This window comes from Pelmatolapia mariae, linkage group LG23, assembly GCF_036321145.2.
Source record: "Pelmatolapia mariae isolate MD_Pm_ZW linkage group LG23, Pm_UMD_F_2, whole genome shotgun sequence".
NCBI lineage: Eukaryota > Metazoa > Chordata > Actinopteri > Cichliformes > Cichlidae > Pelmatolapia > Pelmatolapia mariae.
This window is the reverse complement of record NC_086246.1, coordinates 44,033,177-44,057,349: the sequence shown is the minus strand read 5'-3', so window position 1 is coordinate 44,057,349 and position 24,173 is coordinate 44,033,177. Positions and strand designations below refer to the sequence as shown.

Below are 24,173 nucleotides of genomic sequence, written 5' to 3'. Positions count from 1 at the left end.
TTAAGTAACTAAAAATGACATTTCATACATTTGGAAAAATAAGTTCACCTGTGCAGTTTTTGCACCTTCAAATCTAAATCATAAGAATCAGGAATCCAGATCAGAGGTCAAGGATTTGTGGTGTGTGTAGTGTTGTTATGCTAAGATCTAAAGATCTCCGACGTATTTGGAAGAAACCATTCCCTTGTAAGGAAGTTTGGCAGATTTAGTAGTGCAGTTTTGTTGACTGACTGTAAATATTACAGTTGTTGGTATCAAAATACATGGATCTGCAGTAAGGGTGGGTAACCTTACAGTCCTACCTCATGTAAATAAGACTAAACTTTCGCACTTAACAAACGCTAAGCAAAGGCTTGAGTAGTTGTGACACAATTACATCTGTCCTCTATCCCAAAAGATTTTCATACGATCTTTTTGACAGTTTCTCACCCCTAATTTGCAATTGGATTACATAAAATTTGACCCGCAGGGCTGGCGTGCAATAAAAAAGCCCTTGCTGTCCTAAAAAGAACAGCTTATCGTCAAACTGACATGGAACATTTATGAAAGACCAGGTCTTTGGGAATAACGTACTTTAACCAGATAAAAAAAAGATAGATTTGATTTGCCACAATAACAGAAACAAAAAGAGCTTTTCAGGGGATGATCCTCATCTGTATGAAAATTTAAATTGAACTGGAAGTTGACCTTTTAACAGTATGAAGATCTTAAGTACTGTTGAAACCCAATGTAATAGCTCAAGAAAAAAAGGCACAGATTTGAACCTCATGTACATATTTTGAGGGAGTTTAAAACACACAGTTTATGAAACTGTAGTGTAGAAAGCTAAGAATGTTAAAGACTGGTCAGTGTCTGGCTTCTGAGCCATACTATGTTATTGTATTCAAGTATATCACCTTTGCTTTACACCACTGTATCAAAGCAGATTTAATGTTGGCTGGACAGACCAGCAAGCAGCACCCAGACTGTAATCTGTGCACTGTGGGAGAGAAATAAGTAAGAGATGTTTTGTTCCATCTCTGTGAGTGATCACTTTACATGTAAATATATCCCCAATCACAGCACAGCTATAAACTTTAACTAGAGCGAACAGTGATATTGTCAGACAGTATTGGCACACACACACAAAAAAATAATATTCAGTAAAGTATACTTTTTATAGTTGCAGCATTGTCACTATTATATTATGTTCTTTAAGTATAATTTATAGTTCACAAATAATGCAGTAATGCATGTTTAAACCTTTATCTTTATTTGTGTCTTTAAGTACCCCCAAAAGTACCCTGTACATAAAATTTATTACTTTTATTATGATCTATAAGGTTGCTAATTCCCTTGTACATGGAACATCAGCCCCCTTTCTAATGACTAAACATTATCCCTCCAATACCACAATTTGCACTTTATCCACTTTTAAATGTTGTTTACAGGCATTCGTGTAAGAGGATTTGACCCACAGACACATAAATACACATTAGAGATGAAATGACGCAGTCCTCACTTGACTGCTGAAATTTACAGCTCAAATCAGCTTATAGCCAGTTAGTATGGCTTTGTGCTTTTGAATAAGCTGTGGTTTAGTATTAGTGACTGTGTGCAAATTCATTACAAGCATTTACAATACATGAATACAAAGATGTAGTCTTAATTTATGAAAGCTAAAAGAATTTAATTCTCCATAAAGCGGTTTTTAAAAAACTGCAAGCCAGGAGACCCTAAAAAAAAAGTCTAACGGGAGGAGCTTTGATATTATATCAACTTCTTATGGCCAAGCCACTGGCAGTCAGTAAACAGTTGCCTTCTTTTCCAACAGAAACAGAGCACTATGGGCACCCCATTTGAGTCTCCTCTCCACCTGTGCAATTCAAGTCCAGTATTTACTGGTCCGCTGAGAAAAACAAGTATTTCCTTGGCTGGATATTGGCTTTGCTCTCCAGCAATTTGTCCTTTGGCTATTCAATTTCACACTGAACTCAGGGAAAGAACATCTTGTGTGAACTAGTGGGTTGGTAGAGCTTTATATGAACTGGCATAGTTTTTATGTGTCTGACCAGTAAATCAAATCGGTAAAGCAAAAGCTGCTTAAAGGTGTATAGAACTACAGATTTAGGTGTTTACTTTCAGAGGAATTAGTGGGACTGCCAATCTGTTTATCTAACAGATACTCAGCATATCCACTGTCAATTTAAAAAGTGTCTTCGGCAAATGAACCAGGCATTGGACTTGATTAATGTAAGATCGAGTGAATAAGTATTAGCAGTAAATATGCACCGAAAGTGAATTTAGCAGATTTAGTGATGCTGCAATCGTGTGTGTGTGTGCGTGTGCGCCTGTGTCAGGGACCCTCTTTAAGGACGAATGGAGGATTCAATCACCTGCTCACAGGTCATTTGTGCTTCTTGATCGAATTGGACTGAGCATCTATCAGAGAGACACACTTTACTGGACTGGTGGACACATACACACAGACACACCCATATATATATATATACATATATGTGTATATATATATATATATATATATATATATATATATATGTGTGTGTGTATATATAAATAACACACACACAGTCACATGATGAAAAGGACATAGCCGAAGGGTAAATTTTTTTTTTTTTTCAATATAATGGTGCATTTCATGGCTCCCTTACCCCTAGGCCATGACCCTTCTTTCCATCTATCTCACTCTCCCGCTCATTTTTACACATACTTCCCCCCTACATCCATTCTCAGTATGAGCATTTAGATAGGAAGCCTTCAATTAGCTGGATATGCTTATAGATAATAACTTCTCTGTCAATAGAAGCTGATGGCTGGTGAGTATGATAAGTAATTTTTGGTAATGAGGATGTTAAAAGACCACCCATTCAGCCTCGAGGTCAAGTTCACAGTGTGTGACTGTGTGTATTTGTATGCACACGTGAGCTCATAAAGCTCACATCGTAAAGGTGATGGTTTCAATCACACAGCCATGCCAGCCGTGGTGGGACCTGACAGGAATATTTCAGAGACTCATTTAGAAGTTGTTAATTTGTTCGAGAATGAGTGTGCCACCATATTTGGTGTGTGGTTTTCTGTCATTAAAAAAAGCACACATGATTTTTCCTGCACTTGGCAGCTTCACATTGCCCCAGTCTTCTGTGCCAGCTGGTAATAGCAGCTGTACTGTAGAATAGATTGTACTTATAAACAGATTTCTTCATTTATCTTTCTTTCCTATACTTTCTTGTGCCATGTTATAAATGTAAGGTGGCAGACCAAGAATGTAAGGGCTATTTTACTGCTTCATACTTCATAAAGCAGCAACAGTCTACAGTAGCAGCTAAAAATGGCTGCATTCTTTTGGTCAGATGTAAAGAAATTTAAAAAGAACGGGAGGTTACTAAAAGGGTAGGTGAGAATTTTTAAAAAGTACATTTTCATTTTTGTGTTTTAATTATTACCATATTTAGATATAATACTATTATAAGTATTATAACTTATAATAGAGAGGGTGACATAGGGAGCAGTAAAGGAGCAGGAGGAAGGGGGGGATGGAGAGAAGTGAGGTGAGAAACAATTGTGATTGTCTGGTCTGCCTCAGTGGGCGTTGCTTTGCTATTATTTGTACTGCTTACTGACGTGATCTTCTCAGTTCATCTCACTTGGCCCTCAACTGCACCTTGTGAGTGCATGTGTCCTCGCTTTTCGGTGGGTGTCTAATGGGTTTTAGAGTCGGTGATGAGTCTACACTCTCATCCTTCTCTTTCCCTTCTCTCTGGAGACTGGTCACCTGGAGAAAACAGACGCTTACCTTGGCCTTTGGTGTAAATCACCCCTCAAATGAGTTCTTACTGTGATCCCCTCACATTGCCTTGGATGACAGCTCTCTTGAGAGAACAATTTAATGATCCCTTGTCTGATGAACACAGGCCAGAGGAATGAATGGAAATGTGTTCTGAAGGGAATATTTGAAACCTGTATTGTCTATCAGGTGGCCTTCCATGAGTGCGGACCTCTTCACCAGAGTGGATTGACCTCTGCAATTTATTACATACACCGCTGACATCTATCACACCTCAGCCCTCAGGGACACTTGTGCAATAATAATGTCAGAGCAGCCACATACAACTGGCCATGTGACTTCTTTTCCTGCTGCTGTGGATCCCTGCATGGTTTATTAAATGACTGTCTGTGCGGTTTCTCCTTTTGTGATCTTCTGTTCAACATGTTTCATCCTATATCGACTTAAGCTGTTTTTGCACATGTGCGTAATCCTGAACTTTTCTAGGCGTCACCCAACAGTGGTTCAAAAACACAGATCTTCAGAGATGAACAGGTCTTTAATCTGCCCACTCCCCAGTACAAGGTCTGTGTTAGGTCTTGTGCCAGTGTCTAAGAGACAGGTAAAGGTCTGGTACATTCACTCCTAGTAAAGTAGCATCATTTTTTTTTCATTCCAACTGGTCGCAGCAGATGGCCACCCCTCCCTGAGCCTGTTTCTGCCGGAGGTTTCTTCATGTTAAAGGGGAGTTTTTCCTTCCCACTGTCGCCTAAGTGGTCCCCTAAGTGCTTGCTCATAGGGGGCCACATGATTGTTGGGTTTTTCTCTGTATTATTGGTGGTGGCTGTAGATCAGGAGGTAGAGTAGGTCATCTACTGATTGGAAGGTTAGTGATTCGATCCCTGGCTCCTCCAATCTGCATCCTAAGTATCCTTGGGCAAGATACTAACCCCAAATTGCTCTCTGATGCGTCCATCGGAGTATGAATGTGTATGAATGGTAGTTAAGAAGCACTAAGAACTTTAGAAACCAGTGCTTGTGTGATTGGGTGAATGTGGCATGTTGTATAGAGCACTTTGAGTACTCTGGGAGGGTAGAAAAGCTCTATACAAGAATCAGTCCATTATTTTAGGGTCTACCTTACAATATAAAGCACCTTGAGGCGACTGTTGTTGTGATTTGGCGCTGTATAAATAAAATTGAATTGAATCTGTCCTTCCATTTGGAGGGTTACTCAGGGAACTCAGTCACGTAAAAAATATATCCCATAATTCTCCAAAGTTCATATGAGAATAAATCTTAGGTGTAGAACTGATCGTGTGCTCTGGTTCTCTGGTGCTCCAATAGAATTTCGGGACGTAAGGGCTGACAGTATGATCCAGTATCCATAACCTCATCAATATCCTGAAGGACTCCTTCCTGATCCTTCACCTTCTCTCAAATCACAGCTGCTTTTACCCAATTTTTCCAACTTAATGTGTATGCTGCTTCTTAAAACCTTCCACCAGATCATCTAACACAGTGATATTTTAATACGTTGATTTCATGCATGAATAGCCCAAAGCCTGTTTTTCATAAAAGGCATACAGTAATCTGTAACACCTTCAGCTTGGATTAAGTCTTAAATACTATCACATTATTTTAAAGGCTGTGGTAACACAGGGCTAATGAACCAAGAAGTAACTAGGATGACCCAGTTTTAAGTTCTGAGGAGCTTCTTATATCACATGTAAAAATGTTCTCACTGACACAATCATTTTAAAAATAAAAGATCATACACTGTTGCCATAGTTATTTGTCATTTGATTATGATACAAATTACAAAAGAGTTCACATGTGTTGCAAATAGGAACTGAATCAGAGCCACACTTATTGAGCGCTACTGGACTGTATAAAATAGGCAGCTAATAAATTATGGAAGTGATGAGAACATTTATTAGAGAACCCTTGAGCTCACCATGGGCATTAATTAAAGCTTCCGCTGCAAACTAAGTTTATATTACATCACTCCAGCAGCCTAAAAGAAAAGTGAAAGTGCTTCTTCTTTTTTTATTTTTTTTTTGGGGGGGGGGGGGGTTGAAACAGCTGAAGTTCAGCAAATTACTGAGCTAAACACTAAAGTGATTTGAGTACAATGTTGCAGTGAAGAACCACAAACAGCAACAAAACAACTTCGGTGTTGGATAACCTCACAGTCAGAGCCATCCTTCGTTATCATTTCTGCTTTTATGCCACCAAGATAGCAATGGTTGAAACATTTATTTCAACCCTTCAGAAATCAGTGGGTGATATCACGATAGCTATGTCCACGTTTTACACAGTCTTATATCAAGAAGCAAGCGTGAATATCCATGTAAATATATAAAGCCAATGTAAAAGTGAAATTTACTGCAAATGGCCACATGAAGTTGGCTCCAAAACTGAGTCAGACTGTGTAGAGTATCATTTTAAAATGCCAAACTTTAAAGGACAGATGGACATTATTACAGATTGGTTAAAATATGATTTCATTTCTACAGCTATATTCCACACGTGTGAAAACAAATTCTTATAAAAACTACACTGTTTATACTGTATTGTTTAATACAGTCCCGATCAAAAGTTTAAGAACACTTAAAAAAAGGCAAAAAAAATAATTTTGCATGGTTGGATCTTAACAAGGTTCCAAGTAGAGCTTCAACATGCAACAAGAAGAAATGGGAGTGAGACAAAACATTTTTTTGAGCATTGAGCATGCAGTTTATTGAAAACAACGCTTAAACTGAAACAGGCTGTTTTACAGCTGATCAAAAGTTTAAGACCACACCTCCAAAAGAACCCATAAACCCACCAACACAGAAATCAAAGTTCCAAACATGAACTCAGTAATGAGTAGCTCCACCTTTATTGTTGATCACTTCAATAATTTGTTGCGCCATGCTTGATGTAAGCATTTCCATGCGGTGAGTAGGAAGACACCCTGGTTATTCAGTTCAACAACCCAGCCACGTTTAAAATGGGAAAGCTTTTTTACCTTTGCCATCAAAACGTCATGACAGTATGACTACCTGACAGAAAATGACAATGAGTCCACATTTTTGCACAGATTTCGCCTTTTAAAGGCATGTGGTCCTAAACTTTTGATCAGCTGTAAAACGGGCTGTTTCAGTTTAAGTATTATTTTCAATAAACTGCATGCTCAAAAAAAATGTTTTGTCTCACTCCCATTTCTTCTTGTTGCATGTTGAAGCTCTACTTGGAACCTTGTTAAGTTCCAACCATTCAAAATATGATTTTTTGCCATTTTTCAAGTGGTGATCTGAACTATATAAATGGATGATTTCTTTATGGATGATTAAGACTGTGGCAATTATTGAAACACCTCATACTGAAACAGCCACACCTCATCGGATGGCTTAAGCGTTGACGTGTTTGTCATTAAGTTTGTGGAGCCATTCTCAAGTGTGCTTTGTGACTGGGTCAGGAAGATTCTCAAGGGTGTTGCTGTAAATTAAGACAACAGCAGAAAAGGGAGGGGAGGAAGAAACGAGGAACAATTCCAGGTGTTGCAGAGCATTTAATCACTCACCTGTGTGACTAATGAGACCACACCACACAAACACACCCATATGTGCTCACATGTACATGCACACCCACAGACTGGTGGGACTAATTACCCAAACTCTACTACGGTGAACACACTGCCACAGCACAACTGGTAAAGCCTCATTGAAATGCGTATGCAAATAGACGACAGCTTGCTGTTGCTTCTTTAACTCATTACGCACTCGTCTCCTACTCTTCTCTTTACTCTGTCGCCATCCGAAGGAGTCACGGGAAGAGGATTAGTGAAAAGAGAGCAGAGCATTACCTAGTAGGTCAGATAGAAGCAGCTATTCTCCATGCAGGCTGTGGCTGCAGGCAGTGCTACAGGTAACAAACACATCAGTCACATACACAGCACACCTGTTACTGTACAGATGGCAAGCCCTGGGAGAGAGGCAGGCAGAGCAATGAAGAAAGATGAGCAATCAGACACACAGGGAAACACAGAGGAGAAGACAAAGAAGAGGGAGGAATGATATTTTTCATGGGTAGATTGTTAAAGCAGATCGAGGACAGGGAGATTTAGGGGGTGTTGCCGGGTCAGGGGAGCTGTACCTGTTTGTGTACAGCTGCGATAACGGGAATAGGGCTGAGGGAAAGATGGAGGACATAAGAGGAAGGAGCGAGAAAAGGAGGGATTTCCTCACCTGTGCTTTCTGCCTGGAGCAGATAGTACTGTGTAATCTAGTGAGCCTCTCTCTATGCTCTCTGTATATCATTATACATACTCACATCTGCATCTTTTTTTATCTCTTTTTCTCGTCCAGCTTCACATAAGAAATAATCCTCGTCATTACCCATATTCTTATCAAAGACACTGTAACATTCTGAAAAGCTGCCTCTGCTCTTGAGATCTGAAATGATCATTTTGTCCTCTGTAATCATTGAATAAAAAGGTTTTAGTCTATGTCTGTGAGTATATGAATGTGTGTGTGTGTCAGTAAAATATAAATGTGTGTGGAGATGTGGCTGTGCCCCAAGCTACATATCTTAATCTCCTGTCTATTAGTATATTCAGGATTCTCCTTTAGCTGGTGGAGGCATCTGATAGGCTAATTTAAAACCCCCGCTGGCCTTCATCCTGCTCCTGGAAGTGAAGAGGACAACGTGTCTTGGGAGTGAGATGAGAAGGAAGAAAGAAATACTCCAGCCTTTTTCCTCACAGCCTCTCTCATGACTAATCTAGCTGAATTCTGAGTGAGGTAGTGGAGGTGGTTTGGAAAATACAAATTTTCAATCAAAATTGACCTAAAAAATACACTCTTATGATGCTATGGACGGGATTTCCATGCACAATAGATGAATGTATTTATTTAAATACTGTAAAACCAAAATTTTAGTATTATGATGCTTATATAATTTTTAATATTTAAACATTCGTGATGATTTGAGAGACCTTTTTAAGAATGTAGTAGAATTAAACAAAAAAAAGCCTTTTAACTGATCAAATAATCACATTTGTATTCCAGCAAGTCAAAGAAATCCTTGAGCTGTTATCTTTTTGTTCTTTCAAATGCACTACTCCAACATTAATTTTTTGGTTTTCTGTCTTGTTCAGTAGCTCTGCCGTTGTAAGACTTAAATGTGACATTTTGAGACATTTATGAATGTAGGTGTTTTTTCCTGTTTAACCACATAAATTCAGTGAGACATAAAAAAGTCCAATCTAGCACTGGTAGTATTTTCAGGGTGTAGCTGGAATCTCTTGCAAAAATCCTAAAAATAAGAATATTTCTGCTTCACGTTTCCATTCAAATTTTATTCTCTCTTAATAGAAGCAAATTCTACAATTAATTTTATGTGTCTTATTCCTGAAGTAGAATCTACTGGCTGTGATATTAATCCACACGGATGCAATGGAGCTCATGCAGGGCACACAGTCAGCCTCAGCTTTTCTGTGAGTTTGGCAGCGGGCAGTGTTGTGTATACACTGTGTGTGTTTGTGTTTTAGTGTGTGTTTCAGAGAGAAAGAGAGCAAGGAGGAGGAAAGGGAGAATCAGATTGCCTATTCCAGTCACACAGATTATCTTCCACTTCTCAGCCTGTGACAGCACATTTCCTTCCCTCTTCATGCTGGTTGCCTCTTCTCTACCAGCACTCTCTCTCTCCTCTCCCTCCTCCTCCTCTTCACCCTTCCCTCTCAAATGCAAATGTAAATTAAAATTCACTTTATTTGCGTGACAATGATCTTTATGTAACCCAACTGACATTAAAATAACAATATTAAAATTCTTGTTGTTCCTTTACCTTTTGCATCACCATTTTCCCTCTCCTCTTCTTTTCTCCCTGCCCCCCCCCTTTTGCTTTCCTTCCACCTCTTCCCTCTGTGCTGGTGTATGTATTGGTATCATTAGCAGCATCACCATGATGGATGACACTAAGAGGCTGGGGCCCAGTGGGGTGGAGCTCTGTTTAAGCACACAATCATTACCTGTGCCACATACACATAAGCCATTTTCACACTTGCACTTGCAGACCTGAACTTTTCTAGATGTTTACCAAGACCTGACGGAGGAACGTGTGATAACGCAAACGCCCGATGCATTTGGATCGGACATCAGTCGTCTCTTAGCCTGTCAGCTATATTGGTATAAAGCCTGTGTGATATCAGATTATGCCCAGTTCCACCAGTATGAGAACAGCTGTGAAATCACTCGGTGGGTGTCGTGTGCACTGCTTCCTCTATTCTCTTCTACCTGCTACCCAGGTAGCACCCTCATCTAAACTGAATGGAGTATTGTAGATAGTGAGAATTCATCGGAAGTAGACTGTCTCTTGTTGTGTGCTTCAAGTGAAAAAGGACATCAAAGTGTTTGTGTGAAAATGGTTGCACATACAGAAGCAAGCATGGATGTTTCGCACTGATACTGTCTGTGTGTGTAGCTGAACATCTGTCTTTAACTATTGCACGGCTTTTTTTACATGACTTTTACATGAATGTTAACATCCCTTCCTTCTTTCTTCTGTTTTCGGTCTCATATACACATATACAAACACTCACTCTCAGAAACACACACGGCATTTTCTGAGTTTTAAGAGCTTTGTATCGACTCCGAGCCCTGTGGGGAAGTGAATGCCAATAGCCCCTCCGCTCTGTGAGTGTTCAGACAGCCCAGCAGTCCAATAGACCACGGGGTGCTAAAAGGGGCTATTTCAAGAGCTGGCAGAAAGTTTTCACCTCCAGGAAACTTTCACAGACTTCATATGCAGGAAGAGATTTTTGCACGTTGTCATAGTTTTGTGTTCTTGTGTGTGTTTGGCTGGAAATGGTTGCCCACAAGTTCAAAAGAGTTGGGAATTCAAAGAAGGAAATTATGCAAATCGTGTCCTGACTATGACAATCCCGCTGTGATTCACTTTCAGGCTGATTCAATTTCAATTCAATTCAATTTTATTTATATAGCGCCAAATCACAACAACAGTCGCCTCAAGGCGGTTTATATTGTACAGTAGATCGTACAATAATAGATACAGAGAAAAACCCAACAATCATATGACCTCCTATGAGCAAGCACTTTGGCGACAGTGGGAAGGAAAAACTCCCTTTTAACAGGAAGAAACCTCTGGCAGAACCAGGCTCAGGGAGGGGCGGCCATCTGCTGCGACCGGTTGGGGTCGCAGGATGAAAGGATGAAAGACATGCTGTGGAAGAGAGACAGAGATTAATAACAGATATGATTCAATGCAGAGAGGTCTATTAACACATAGCGAGTGAGAAAGGTGACTAGAAAGGAAAAACTCAATGCATCATGGGAATCCCCGGCAGCCTACGTCTATAACTATAACTATAACTAAGGGAGGATTCAGGGTCACCTGCTCCAGCCCTAACTATATGGTTTAGCAAAAAGGAAAGTTTTAAGCCTAATCTTAAAAGTAAAGATAGTGTCTGTCTCCCGAATCCAAACTGGAAGCTGGTTCCACAGAAGAGGGGCCTGAAAACTGAAGGCTCTCCCTCCCATTCTACTTTTAAATACTCTAGGAACAACAAGTAAGCCTGCAGTGTGAGAGCGAAGTGCTCTAATAGGGTGATATGGTACTACAAGGTCATTAAGATAAGATGGGGCCTGATTATTTAAGACCTTGTATGTGAGGAGCAGGATTTTGAATTCAGTTCTGGATTTAACAGGGAGCCAATGAAGGGAAGCCAAAACAGGAGAAATCTGCTCTCTCTTTCTAGTCCATGTCTGTACTCTTGGTGCAGCATTTTGGATTAACTGAAGGCTTTTCAGGGAGTTTTTAGGACATCCTGATAATAATGAATTACAGTAGTCCAGCCTGGAAGTAATAAATGCATGAACTGGTTTTTCAGCTGATGACATCAGTGGATGCTGTACTCTTTATCTGAGCTTGGTGTGCCATGTGCATGTCTGTCTTTGTGAAAGAAAGATGGATGGACCTCCAAAAAGTACATATAACAACTGTAAGATATGAAAGTGTTAAATAGCCAACCTGCTGTGCTAGATTTGGAGCTGTTACTCCCATGTGAAGTGGGTGGGAGCGGATCATGTTGTCAGAGTCCATAAAAAACAACAAGGCCTTATCAAACACGGACGCTCAGTTAAGATTGATTTTGTTTGGCTGTCTGTATTAACTGGAAGGGCAGGCGACTGTGACAGTGTGTGTGGGCGATTAGACACACGGGCAGGAGGCAGGAGCTGTAACTGACTGATGGCCATTAGCGGTACAAGGTAGCACAGGGGACTGCTAGGCGGGAGATGCGTTTCTACCCCCTTTGGAATTTCTCCCTGGGGTTCAACCTCAGCGCACTAACTGGCCTCAGAGGCCAGAGGTGGAGAATCTGTTCCTGCTGCTCTGCTCTGACAGACTGACTGACATAGACATTCGTAAAATTCTCCAGATGTGTGTCTTGGTACCAATTGCAAGCAGTGAGCTGCTGAGTTAAGGCTCGCCAGCGGCTTGCAGTTGAAGAAGTTTTGGGATGTCACTTTTAAAGGTCTAGCCTGAAGCATTCTTAGCTTCTTTTAGTCTCTACTTTCTCTGCTCTGCTAACATCTAGTTCTTGCCCTTCTCTGTATCCTGTCTTTCCTTTCCGACTCAAAAGCAAGTGGAGAGATTAGGCAGAACTTTGGGATTTTACACCTGCAAGAACTTCAACATCCTCTTGTGATGCTACAAAGAGTACCACCACTGGGCATATGAAAATACTGTAATGATCCACATTAATTATGACCATGCCCGATGTGTTTTTGGTTCTTTGCAGGCCATCGCAATAGCTCCAGCTTCCTGTTGGGTTATTAAAAAACAATCGATACTTGGATACTTACTAGCAGATTAGTTACTCCTTTAAGTTGCATATTGTAGCATCATGGATCAGACCAGTGCCAACCAGGAGCACTTTTCAAATTGTATCAAAATGACTTCTTTACATGTGCTAATTTCTCAAGCATCTAACACTATAATAGCAATCATTTACTTACTGTTTAATCTGTCAGGAGTCTGTGTGTTGTTGATGTTATTGAAAAGATGGGTTTGTTGGAACCTGTAAAGGGGCTATGGATGCATAAATCAAACTTAAAAATCTCTTACTGTACATCAGTCAACTCAATTGAAATACCTAGAAAGATGAGCAGTATGTAGCAGGGATAAGCTAGGTTAATGTTAAATCAACCAGCTGGCAGGTGCCTCTGAACAGAGTATGCAAAATGTCTGCAATTTCCATAGTTTGAAGAAGAAAAAACTGACATCAAATCAAATGGCTACACAACTTTATGGCTTCAGTGGAGAATATAAATTAGATCTGACTAGATTTGTTGGACATATCTAACAATTACAGTTAGAACCATTTTTAATCTATTAATGGTGATGAAGTGCTCAAGTTGTATTCTCCTCATGGCTTCACATCAAATAGTTTTAACTGTTAATATAAAATATGCATATGGTATCTGCAAGACGGGATCATGCTTTGTTTATCATAGTTAATGTCAGTACAGCTGCTGGAGACAGCTGTTCAGATCCAACAGATGTCCACAAATAATATCGCACAACCTTTGTCAGTCAGTTTTTTCCAGTATTCCACTGAAATGTATTCATAGTCAAAGCGGGCCAATGTCTCTGGTAGTTCATCAGATTATTGTGCTGCTAATGGTAAGTGTTGGAAACAGGTGAAATTAAGGCAAAGTTGATGTGAACATTAGCAACAAAAGCTCTGTTTTCTGACAGGATTGTTACAGTTTACACATCAGCAGGTATCCACTGGTCTGACTGACTCTGTGCGGGCATCTGCAAAATAATCCCCCATAGACATTTGCAACTTATATATTCAGCTGTGGCTTCTATTAGCATTAAAGACGTATTCCTTCAAATAGCTCAGCTGGAGTGCAGTCAGATAATTTTTTTTCTTTTCATGTCAGAGTAAGAGTCTCCAGCTACTGGCACTTACTGGTACTACAGCAGATTTTTCATGTAATATTCATCTATTCATCTAATACATTATAACTAATATATCGAATCAATTACAGTACTAAGACCAATTTATTGATTATATCTAAAGAGATAATTATTATTATAATAAAACTTGCAGTGGGAGAGGTTTCATCTTATTTTTTTTATTGTGTAATATTTGCAGGAAGAAATGTCCAGATACACAATAAAGCAACAGTAATCCCATGTCTGTATTCCCCTTTACATCCATCAATCTCTCTCTCAGTGTCTGCCTTCAGAGGCACAGTTTGACAAGGCTGTGGTATGTCCGTGTGTGTGCGTGTGTGTGTGCACATGTGTTTGTGCAACAGCACCGTGCGACACCATGATTAAGTGTTTTGAATAATTGATGATTGCATCCCTCATTAAGTCTTACTCTTGTGCTCCAGCAGGCTCTGGCTCTATTTTTATGCACCAGAATCCTCCTCTCTTCTCTTCCACTCCACATATGTAGCAAATCCATCACTCACTTTAGGCTCTGCTGATGGGCGTCCAGAGGGGCTGTAAGGGATCTAAATCATATTGAGTAGACACTTTTACCAGGCCAGCACCAGAATGCAGTGATGATGGTTTTGTAGAAAAAAAGAGTGACCTCTGGCTTTAGAGCTGCTGGGGATATTCTGACTGCAACGGGCCAAACTCTAAATTATGCCAGTATTTAGCCAAGCATGGTTCATTTCTCTACCTCCATTGCAAAACCTCCTATGCACTTCTTTATTGTGCCTTCTGTCATTCCGTGTACACAATTTATTTATTCATTCACCCACCACTGATGCATAAAATTAAATAAGTAAAGACCCCATGAAAATGAATAAAAGTTATATATTTTTTTTGTATCTGAGGGGTCAGGGAAATGGTAGTCACGGGGTATGGTGTATGTTTGCACTGTGCTCCGTCATTCGTGAAAATCCATTTCCATATTGCTGACAATTGCCTGTTTCTTTTCACTACAAGCAACCATAAATCACTGAATCATTCCTGTGAGGGATGAAGCTACAATTCCACTTCCACATGTTGCTTAGTGTTGGGAATGGGAAATAACATCCAACAGGTCTGCCTGTGTGAAGGCCATCTGAAGTTATACCGCTTCAGAGACGAATAGGAGAAAGGCCACAGCACAACCAAATAAAAGGATGCATTACTAAACGATGTCACACCGTAAATCCAACCTTACACATCAGCAAATAGTTTGGGCATGTGTAAATAGAGAAGCTGAGAATGATGTGGGTTGCTGTAGTAGAACAAGGGAATAGAGATGAAGGAGGCAGTGAGAGGATCAGTCAGTCAGACATGCAGACACAGAGGTGGAATCAGAGTGCAGGTTTGGTGATAAAGGCATATCCACAGTCTGTCAGAAAAGCTGCTGGTTCCTCTTTGCATGAAAAAGACAGTGTTACACACATTGCTTAGCAGGACCAATTTAAAATTTAGCACATTAACAAGTCAGAGGAGACACTCACACTCACATACACAGGGGAGGTGCAAGGAGAACGGGATTCGTTTTCATCTATTTCCCCTTAAAACATGAGAAAGGAGGAAATCCCAAAAGAAAGCACAACGCTTTGATATCTACAGCCCTGTGTCTGTAAATAGGTTAGGTTAAGATGATGTGCGTGTTTGTATCCGTATGTGTATATTTTGTGTTAAATTGTGATCTGCACGTGCAAGTGAGCCTGTCATCTTGTGGGGTATCCTATTTTTGGCAAGAGGTTGTGGGTGGGAAAGTGTGTGTGTGTGATTGTGTGCATGTGCGTATGTTTACCTTTTCCCGATGAGACCCCCACTGAATGTTCCTTCTAGTCATTCATGCAGGCAGGGAGCCATGTGGAGCACCTAGAGCAGCTCAGAACCCGTGTCTCTTGCAATGTGTTGTTGTGCTGAATGGTGGCCTGGCTGACTGCCTGCTGAACTAGAGGCACACTTGTTCTTATAGGACTCCAGGCTGGTGTTTCAGCCACTAGACAGCTGTAGTAACAATTTTTAGACCTTCTTTTTTGTCATGTAACCGCTGTTGAAATTGCAATTTTTATTTTTCTTCCCCCAGCCCCAAAAGGAATTCTCAGAAATTCAGCTAGGCTGATGTGCAGCGTGGGTGGACTGGCTATTTAGATTAATGTCAAAAATGCCCTTTTACCACGTTGTTGCTATATAATACTTTAGCTTCATTATGGCGTGGTGAGCTGTGATCACATGCATTTTGACAGTTGCTTCTCACCGTGTGATAACTGCGTTGACCCATGATGCCATTCTACTGCTAAGATCTAATGTCTTCTACCAGAGATGGATAATGCTAACAAATGCAATATGTGGCTGCACAAGTAGCTAGAGTGAGCTTTAATTTTTAAAAAGGAATTAAAATCTACATCTTTTGATGATATTTGGGTAATTTTGGATCAAGGCTGTCGCTCATGAGTATTTCCATCATATTTATGAATTTCTGGTTGGCCTATAAAATGTCAGAAAATATTGAATATCCTCACCATATTTTCAATAGTTCAAAGTATCAAGGTGGTGATGTTACCAAACCAACAGTCCAAAATATTTTTGGTTTTTATTACATGAGACAAAAAAGGAACATTTTCCTGATGTGAAAATCCATCACTGGATAATGCTTTAAAAACTAAGTACAAAAATGGCTAATGCTGTTACTGATTAATCAGCTAAAGGTTACAGTCTTGTTTTAGATCAATAAAATTGTCATCATGCTAATAAAACATCTTAGTACCAAAGTTGTTTAATGATAAGAATTTGATCACTCATGAGTTCACAGATGATTTCACAGTGCAGTATGCCTCTGCAACTATCCCTGCAACCACTTCACTGGCATTACTTTTGCATTACCAAATGAACTTTTACATGTCCGAAGCATTTAGTGATTTATTGATTATCATCTATGAAGTTACCCTGATACAAAATTTATCAGGAAATTGCATTTTTTTAATCATTGCTTTATATCTGTCTGCACAAATCCCTCATCAAAAAGGAGATTAGATTCTGGAAAGTACACTTCTTTTATTGTTATATGCTGGACAAAGTGCAGTGATATGCAGCATCTTTGCATAGCGTTGGACTTTAGTCCAGACCTCATGTTTTTTGCTCTTTTTTTAATCCCACACTCTCCCAGTCTTTTTACAGAAGTGCAAACAACCTTTTATATCATACACCAATAGGCACGCCTTCTCTTCTAACCTCTATTAGTTGATCTTTTACCCTTCCTTCTCTTCATTTCCTTCATTTCTGCTCCTCTGTTTTGTTCCTCACCTCGTCTTCCTGAGCTTTTTGGACTACCGAAGTTGAGTGGACACTATATATTTTTATCTGCTAAGGCTCATGAACTGGTAGGTTTTATATCCTTAAGTTTTATTCTTTTTCTGGACAGAACAGAAATTTATTGACATTTATTTCTCTCTTCGGCTTGATGGTGTGCTCTGTCAGTTGACATTTAAAAGGTGTATGTAGCCGTTTGGGTCTCTAAAACTACATGTGATTTTGTTTGTTTTATATGGTTAAAACGAACACCGTTCATTCACCGTAAAAACATCTGAAACCTAGCAGAATGTAACTTGGATTGACCTTTAGTACCAACATTGTTATTCATCAACGAATACACCTCAGAGGAGAAGCGTGCTGCTGATAAGGACTCGGTGCAATGGTGTCAGGATACAAAGGTAGCACTGGTAAAGTGTGAGTGTGCGCGTAGGCTGAACAGAGCACAAGTATTGAGAACAGCGTGTGCGAGTAGTGTAGAGGGGGTCTTTATGATTATTCATTATTGAGATGGCAGGAGAGCCGAATGAGTGGAGCCAGCAATCTAACTCTGAGCCTGATGGACGGAACACAATTACCCTGTAAGAGTGAGAGGTGGGAGAAAGGCGAGGTGGATAGAGAGAGCACACCCCTTTCTCTCTCTCTTCCTTTCTTTTTTTCTTTCCACTCACTTGGCATACTTTCCTGTAGCTGCAGATGATTTCTGGGCATTAAGCTCCTGTTGGCAGCATCCTGTTTATGAAGTCATACACACATACAGTACAGTGAAGCGCGCGCACACACATGCAGATCGTCACATCTCCCGCTAGCGCCTGTTGGCAGCGCCCCATTTACGGACGTCCAATTTACTGCTCATTCCCTTCTCCTCCTTGCCTCCACTATGCCTCTCCTCTGGCGTGGCTTCAGATTGCTGTCTAAATCCAGACACACTAAGCCATGTTCACATCCTGCTCTGCTGCTACATTTAGCTTGCGCGCTGATTCCAGGTCAAGCCACCACTACAGCGTTCACGATGGCTTTTGATGGTGCTGCTCTTTCCTTCACTTTATCTGTGCGTGCGTTCAAGGCAGCAAATTTGTACAGCTGAAGCTAGACATGGACTGTGTTTTGAGAAATTAGCTTGTTCTCCTCTCGAGGGACGGTAGCTTAAGATGTAGAACTCTTCGCTGAGTCTCTAGAGAAACAACCATATGTCTGGAGCCTTCGAGATGTCTTGAGAGCTGTGCTGCAGCAGATTTTTCATTTTCAGTCTCACAATCTTGTTTCTTGCTCATTTTCACCAGTGAAGTAGTGGCTGTTTTGCTTGTAATGCTTGGATGGGTAGAACATCTTTAAATAAGTGAGTTGTTCTCTTACAGGAGTAATTTTGCAGACAGGATGTTAACTGTGAACCCATTTCACAGTTTAAAGTTGGTCTAAATTTGTTTGTGAAATCAAAGTTGCACTACAGAAACTTGTCTACGAGGTCTTATTTGTGTGTGCGTTTGGTTGTAGATTGTGCGTGTGCAGTGAGAATTATTGGATTGCCTCGTCTCTGGTCCAGTTTGAGGATTAACAGACTTCTTCTTCTTCTTTCTTTTTTTTTAAACACAAGCTCCAGATGCTTCATGAAAGACTTCACAGCTAGAAGGAGGAGAACAAATTCAGAGAACAAAAAAAGGAAGGAGAAGAGACGGACAGGGGACATGTTCAGGGTTGAAGCTGAAGCTGCTCAGACCCCATCCTTTCTTTTCTGATTTTACTTCCTTGGGCTTTTTTCTCTCCCCTTTTACCCCTCGCTCATTGTCTTTCTCACCCACTCTATGTTCCCTCACCCCTCACTTTCTTTCCACTCTGTTCGTTTCTCTTCCCTCTAACCCTTCTCTCTTCATACTCTCTCTCTCTCCATCCATTTGGTGGAACAGTGCTGCTGATAATGCCTGTAATTGGAGTGACTCACACTTTTCCAGTGTGTTTGGACCAGATAAAGAATATTGTCAGCATTTTGCCGACATGGCCTCTGCTGGCAGAATTAAATGGACTCTGTTCTGTTCTGTCTGCAGCAAATTAAAAGCCTCTCAATTCATCTGTTCTCGCCCAAGGCTTACAGGGGCCTCCTATTCACACAAAAACACCGTGGAGAGGGGGAGGAATAGAATAAGAGAGATTTCCCTCTTCCCCAAGAAGCACAAGTCTTTTGGTTTTGTTTAAATCGGCACTCGGCCACTGTTAGATGGAGACGGAGAAGGAAAGAGAGGTCAAGACTTATATTCTAAGAAGATTGGAAGAGCAGCTCAGAAGGTAGTCAGATTCATTATGTAGCATGTCAGCTTGCAGCTGCCCGTCTTTGTGCTTTACCATTTCCAAGTAAGAAAAAAAGCTATTCTGTATTTGTGTGCACATGTAAATGAGCGTGCTTTCATGCATTCACACAACAGCGTTAAAGTGTGAATCTGAGTGTTTTTGGCTGCTAAGTTATGGTAGTCACTGCCAGTCAACACTTAGGAATAAGTAGCAGCAGATGGGCAGGAAAAATACAAAATGCTGGGGCCAGAGGGGCCTGTCAGTCCTAAGAAGGGCAGCTGGAATTAGCATTAAAAAGAAATTAATACAACCTTGGTCTTGTTAGTTTAAGCTTCTGTTCATGCTCGTAATAATAACACTGGAACCCTCAAGTTAATTGCTAAGATATCAGATAATTGCTGTCAGGATACAGAATGCATAAATATTTAAAAAATTGACCTGTTAGAAAAGATAAAGTGAGCAAATTGTCTGTCATAATTCTCTATCACTGTTTCGACTTCCTGGTTCAGCTCTGAATTACTGTAGGGTGCTGTAGCAGTGTTTCAACCCGAGCATATTATTTTCAAGCTAATAAAAACACTTTGGGCGCTTTAGCAGAACTATGAAGAAGTAAAGCAAATGTTGTGAATTATAATTGTTTTATCTTTTGTTGTTCAGCAAGTATGGGTCCACTTATGGTCATTAAATCATTCATAGCTGTAAACAAGGTTAACCGTGTTCCCCTGCTGTTATTTCCTGTTACTTTTGGTTCAGACTCAAAGTGAGAAATAAAATCCCCAGTGAGTCTTTTTCTTTCCTCTCACCAGCAGCATTGTGTCATTGTCATAGAAGTAGCGAGAGCAGCGCCAATGCTGCTCTACTGTTCTATCTTTGCGGCATGTGGTATGGCAGGTAGATATTGCTATCACAGGCACCGGGTCTAACAATTTTTCTTCCTGAAACCTTTAGTTTGTGCACACAGAGTTTTCCTGTGCAATAAGAGATTGTTGCAACATGTTGGAGGTGAACTCATGCTTGGCTTTACCTGCAAATAAAGCGGTATAGATATTCTGTCGATACTACTTTGCTGGTTCCACCTGCTTGTTGAAAACACTTGTGTTTCTTACCCTGTCTGACATTAGGTTAGTGACTTCCCATGTCATACCCAAACATTTGGGGAGTATAAGAAGATAAAACCAACATAATAATGATCTAACAGATTACGTCATGTGTAAACGTTTGAATGCATTATTAGTACTTTTAAATCTGACTCCTGGTTACCTGGCTTCAAGAGGAAGAACATTTTCTCAAGAAAATTTCTTGCTGAGGCACATTATTGATAAAAAGCAGAAAGTGTAGTGCAGGTCTCTCTAGTCTGTTACCATTGGCAACATCTTCTCAAAGCAGATCAGAGACGAAGTCATTCTAATGCCTGCTGAGAACTCTTTCTAGGTCTCACCTGCCAAGAGTAAGCGCAACCTCACCGAAGCCAACCTCTTTCTCCCTGTCTTTTCTCCTCCAGCTCTCTGTGGGTGTGTGTAGGATGTTGTGTCAGGGCTAAAGCCCATCCCTCTCCCATGAGCCTGTGTGCCCACACACACACCTGGCGCCTCCACGCACACACCCGGCGCCCACGCACGCACAGCCGGCACTGACGCTGTGAACTGGACCCTCGGAGCCCAGCCGATCCCAGCTGAGCCAAGCGGAGCGGAGTCTAAACCAGTTGGAGCCTGAGGATGTCAACAGAGACAGAGCTACAACCAGCGGTCAGGCCCAGCAGCGTAAGACGGGACTCCAAGAGGAAAGGTAAGTGCAGCATCAAAGTCAGGAACAACTTTGAAGATATTACTGTTTACTCATCATTTAACTGATGAGTAACTGAAAGGGTAATGTGGTTAATTCACTGATTACTCTGCAAGGAGAGAAAAAATCTTTTTCTCTTGTGACATGAAAGTAGTTTCACATCACAAGAGAAATCCCTCATCATAGCAGCATTTTGACATTAAAGTCAAAAAAGCACAATGAAAGTGACTCAGCATGCACAGTACTGGCAGCCAAGTAACCACAGACTGTATATAAAAAATAGACATAGCCCGAGGTTCTGAAAAGTAAGACCGTTGCGGAGGTGCTTTCAGTCTGCTTTCTCTCTAATCATCAGCAGTGGGTGACTTCTCTGGTTATAAAAAGAAGTCAGACAGTATAGGATTTTTTTTTCTCCTTTGCGTTTGATTTAATACCTCAGTAGGCATTTACCTAGTGAGTTTCTGATCTTAGCTGGTAGATTTGAGTTTTATCCAATACACCATAATATGTGTTCTGGTCCTATTTAAAGTAAAATGTGGTAAAGCTGGGTATGGCATAAAGAATGGCTATCTAGTGACTAGGGCTGCCACAAACGATTATTTTGATAGTCGACTAGTCACCGATTATTTTTGCGATTAGTCGACTAATCAGATCATGCATCCATTGGACATAAAATGTACAGCTTATTGCACCAGCAGCATCTGCGCTTATATGACTATCATTAGCTTACAGCTTTAAGTGTTTAAGGTATGTGCTAACTAAAAATAAAGACAAGATGATAGTTTATTAAATGTTAATGAAATTTGCAGATTGTTTCGGTGAAGTTTAATAAACTCCTTGCTATCTAAAATGTAACGGGACACCGGAGTATATTCTTGAGCATCTCACACTTCTGATAATCAGTTGTCTGCTTGACGTTTATTCAGCTGTGTAAAAACTATAACTTTAATCTCAGCCATACCAATTTATTCAGGAACAAATAAAATACTAAAAAAAAAAGTCAAACAGTAACATTTTAAGTTATCTAAGTGACTTATATATGTTTAACCTGAGTAGCGAAAGACGGCGGTGGGTTTGAAAACGATTTGCCGGGAGTCCGGTGTTCTCACGGGCTCTAGTGAGCCTTGCCCCCGGCTAGCTATCGAGCTAGTGGGTAACAGACGTCTCCGAAAACGTCGGAGCGCTTTTGAAAATATGTGGTGTCTTGATAAACTGAGCAGATATTTGAGGTTTGCACAGTTACATTCTCGCCTGAAAATATGTTAAACGTTTATTTTGTGACCCAGAAAGAATAATAAGAGTAATATTAAAACTAACTAGCTGCCGCCATTGTTGGAAACTGAGCTGCGCTATGAATTCTGGGACAGAGCTACTTCTTCTTCTTCGGGGTTTAACGGCAGCTGGCATCCTTGTACATGCAGTGCTGCCATCTTCTGTTTCAGTCCGTTATTACACTCTTAAATCCTACTACTTATTTCTGCGTCTTTTGGGATCTTACAAAGCTTCAAACGATGCGTCGACTATTAAATCAGTCGTCGACGATTTTGATAGTCGACGTAATCGTGACTAGTCGACTAATCGTGGCAGTATGGAAGAAATCTTCCATATGGCAGCCCTACTAGTGACTGATTGTTGCTAAAATTCTGTTGTCCTGAGTGTTTGGATCAGATCTGCCACCTGTCTGTTTTCAAATGCTCAACTTGAGATTTAAAAACAGGAATCCACAAAAAAACAGTGTATGACCTCATGTGTCCCAGTATGGTGACTGGTCCATGATTTATGTACAGTTAATAGCTGTAATATGTTGAAGTTTTGTTTTTTGTTTTTTTTAACAAAAACTAAGCTAGAATGCAGAAGAAGTGTGTGAAAAGTTAAGTACACCCCATCCATTTTTTAAACAAATGTCCCATCACAGGGTTGAGATCTGGACTTTGGCCACTACAACACATTGATTTTTTTGGTGTTTTATTTTAATTTTAATTTGTTTTAGCCATTTTGTTATAGATTTGCTGGTGTGCTTGTGTTCATTGTCTTGCTGCATGCCCCGGTCTGGGCCAAATTTGAGCTGCCAGACAGATTTCCTCACACTTGACTTTAGAATAATTTGATATAAAGAGAAGTTCATGGTTTACTCTGACTGTAAGGTGCCTGGGTCATATGGCTGTAAAACATGCCCAGATCTTTACTTCTCCACTACAGTGCTTGACAGTAGGCATTTGTGCTGGTACGCTTCAGGTTTAATAAAAAGTGGTGTTGTGGATTATGGCAAGAGATCACTACCTCAGTTCAAAGGACATTGTTCTTGAGTCCATTCAGATGCAGCTTTTCCAATCTAAACCATGCTGCCATGCTCTTTTAGAGATAAGAGCCTTTTCCTGACAACACTTCCAAACAAGCCATACTCATTCAGTCTTTTTCTAATTGTACTCTCATGAACTTTAATATTTAATATGCTCACTGAGGCATGTTTAGTCTGAGATGTGGCTCTTGGCTTTTTGCAGTTTCTGTGAACATTGCATGTCTGACCGGGGAATGAATTTGCTGGGACGTCCACTCCTGGGACGACTGGCAGCTGTCTTGAATGTTTTCCAGTTGTGAATTATCTTTCTCACTGTAGAATTGTGAACTTCACATTGTTTGGAAATGGCCTTATTACCCTTCACAGATTGATGTGGTGATGCAATTGCTTCACTAAGGTCATTACTGATGTCATTCCTTCTTTGTGTTGTGTTAACATACATCTGAATACTCCAGACCAGCAAACTGCCAAAGCCTCTGTTTTTATGGAGAGGATCACACTTGCTGATTATCAGTTAATGAGGTGCAGTTGATTAGCAGTACTTTACTTTTTCTTGTCTGTTGATTCCTGTGGAAACAGTAAGGGTGTACTTAGTTTTTCCACATGTGGCATCTGTATTTTGGGTTCATTTCTGTGACATAAATAATGACATGACGCAATTTTGCAATTTTGTTATGTGCTGTTTTTCATCTGAGGTTACATTTAAAAAAAATTTAAGACCTGGGAAGGAACAGATGATTCATTTTATTATGC

General features: G+C 40.3%; 1 protein-coding gene across 9 annotated transcripts in view; it reads left to right on the top strand.

The window, feature by feature from the left end:
- Window positions 1–24,173, top strand: part of dab1a (DAB adaptor protein 1a) — a 215,840-nt gene that overhangs the window by 142,457 nt on the left and 49,210 nt on the right. For 5 of the 9 annotated variants that reach the window (XM_063465823.1, XM_063465826.1, XM_063465827.1 and 2 more), the window contains one exon: window positions 20,841–21,124. In XM_063465823.1, the coding sequence (XP_063321893.1) occupies window positions 21,055–21,124 (70 nt within the window). In that variant the 5' untranslated portion in view covers window positions 20,841–21,054. The other 4 variants (XM_063465820.1, XM_063465824.1, XM_063465822.1 and 1 more) reach the window with 4 other exon arrangements.